This window comes from Helobdella robusta (genome assembly GCF_000326865.2).
Source record: "Helobdella robusta unplaced genomic scaffold HELROscaffold_1255, whole genome shotgun sequence".
Lineage (NCBI taxonomy): Eukaryota > Metazoa > Annelida > Clitellata > Rhynchobdellida > Glossiphoniidae > Helobdella > Helobdella robusta.
In genome coordinates, this window is record NW_008703690.1 from 4,152 (window position 1) to 5,877 (window position 1,726).

Sequence of the window (1,726 nt, forward strand, 5' to 3'; positions counted from 1 at the left end):
AATAGCAGAGATATTTCAGCAGTTTCAACTCCTACTTCCACGACGGCTGCTATAGGTGCTTCAAACACCGTCAACAACGACAGCACTTGGAGTGCTACTAGCCCCCCACCATCATCTGTTGCTCCAGCTACAAGCGATTCAACCACATTAACGCCGATCAAGTCATCAAATTCGAAACCGTACGCATTCAAGAAATCATTCAAGAGCAAGTGGTTCACCATCTCCAATAAGAAAACTTCGTACGAGAAGAGCAAACAGCAACAGCAGCACTCAGGATCGTCGGCCACCTCTTCATCGCCATCTTCATCCTCGTCATCGAGAGCGCCTTCGACGCCAGCCGCATCAACCACATCGAGCGACAGTCCCGAATTTGAATGCAAGAGTGGAATCAGATCGAAGTTTAGAAAGAGTAAAAAACTTTCACAGTTCAAGAAGTTTTCCTTCTACAATTCGTCATCTCGCCTTAGAAATACATCCAAGGTTCTCAAACTGAAATCTCGACGTAGGTTCAGGAAGGGAGGAAATGATCTGGATGGAGAAATAATGATGCAATCGCTGATGGAAGATTGGTGTAATAAGTTGGTGCTAAACTCAGGATGCAGTGATGTACGTGGCGGATCTGCTGCTGCTGTTGCTGTTGTTGAGAGGTCTGCTTCTTCTGCTTGCAGTACTCCTGCTGCTACTACTTGCAGGAAAAATCTGATGAATCAGCAAGATTACAACAACAACAACAATGTCAACAACAATAATTACAATACAAATAACAATAATCTGCTTCAGCACTATCCGACAAGATTTCAAACAGCAACGGCTGCCTCTGCGACCAACTCATGCAACGACATCGGTGATAGAAACCACCATCACCAACAACAACAACAGCAGCAGCATCAACAACAACTGCCCATCACTAACATCACTTCAAACACAACACCGCCCAACAACTTCAACAGCAACAATAACATCATATACGACTACAACAATTTCAACTTGCAACAGCAACATCAACAACAACAACAACAGTCGCAGCCAACTGAACTTTCGTGCATAATCTCGGCGGCCATTAAAAGCTCCTTCGAGCCGGGCGATTTGGTGGCCAAAGATAACGACACCGACGTCTACGATGACATCAAGTGTAGTAACATCAGTGCAGTTAATGTCGTTGATGTCGAAAGTGACATCAATAACTACAACATGTGCAGCTACAACAGCAACAACAACAACATCATTATCAACAACAACAACACCAATAATAATAGTAATAATAAAAATATCGGAGATGGTAATAGTTATAGTTGTTATGCATTTCCTGCAAGCCAAATAAAACACCTTCCAGGCAATGATAATCTCAATTTTTCATATTATCCCAACAGCGACAACAACAACAACAACAATAAAGGTAAATATAATATGGCCAGTATTAATAATACAGCCGCCCAAAGCAGCCGCAATGTCATCAACAGCACGGATGGTAACAACAACTACATCAAAAATAACTTCAATAGCACTAATAACGTTAACAAAAACATCAATAATAATAATAATAACAACAACAATAGTGATAACATTAACAATAACAGTAGCATCAACAATATGGCCGCACATCAACAGCATCAACAACAATACTCCATGTTCAATCCGTTCTACACCATAGACGCCATGTACAAACAGCAGCAACAGATCATGCAACAGCAGCAAGTGCAGCAGCAGCAACAAAAACACCCAAAAC

General features: G+C 41.7%; 1 protein-coding gene across 1 annotated transcript in view; it reads left to right on the forward strand.

Moving 5' to 3' along the window:
• HELRODRAFT_184570 (hypothetical protein) overlaps nucleotides 1-1,695 on the forward strand; it is a gene marked incomplete at both ends in the record, with an annotated part of 5,656 nt that extends 3,961 nt beyond the window's left edge. The window contains one exon of the mRNA XM_009013950.1: nucleotides 56-1,695. Coding sequence (XP_009012198.1) covers nucleotides 56-1,695 — 1,640 coding nt within the window. The remainder of the gene's footprint in view (nucleotides 1-55) is intronic.
• Between the last annotated feature and the right edge of the window lie 31 nt (nucleotides 1,696-1,726).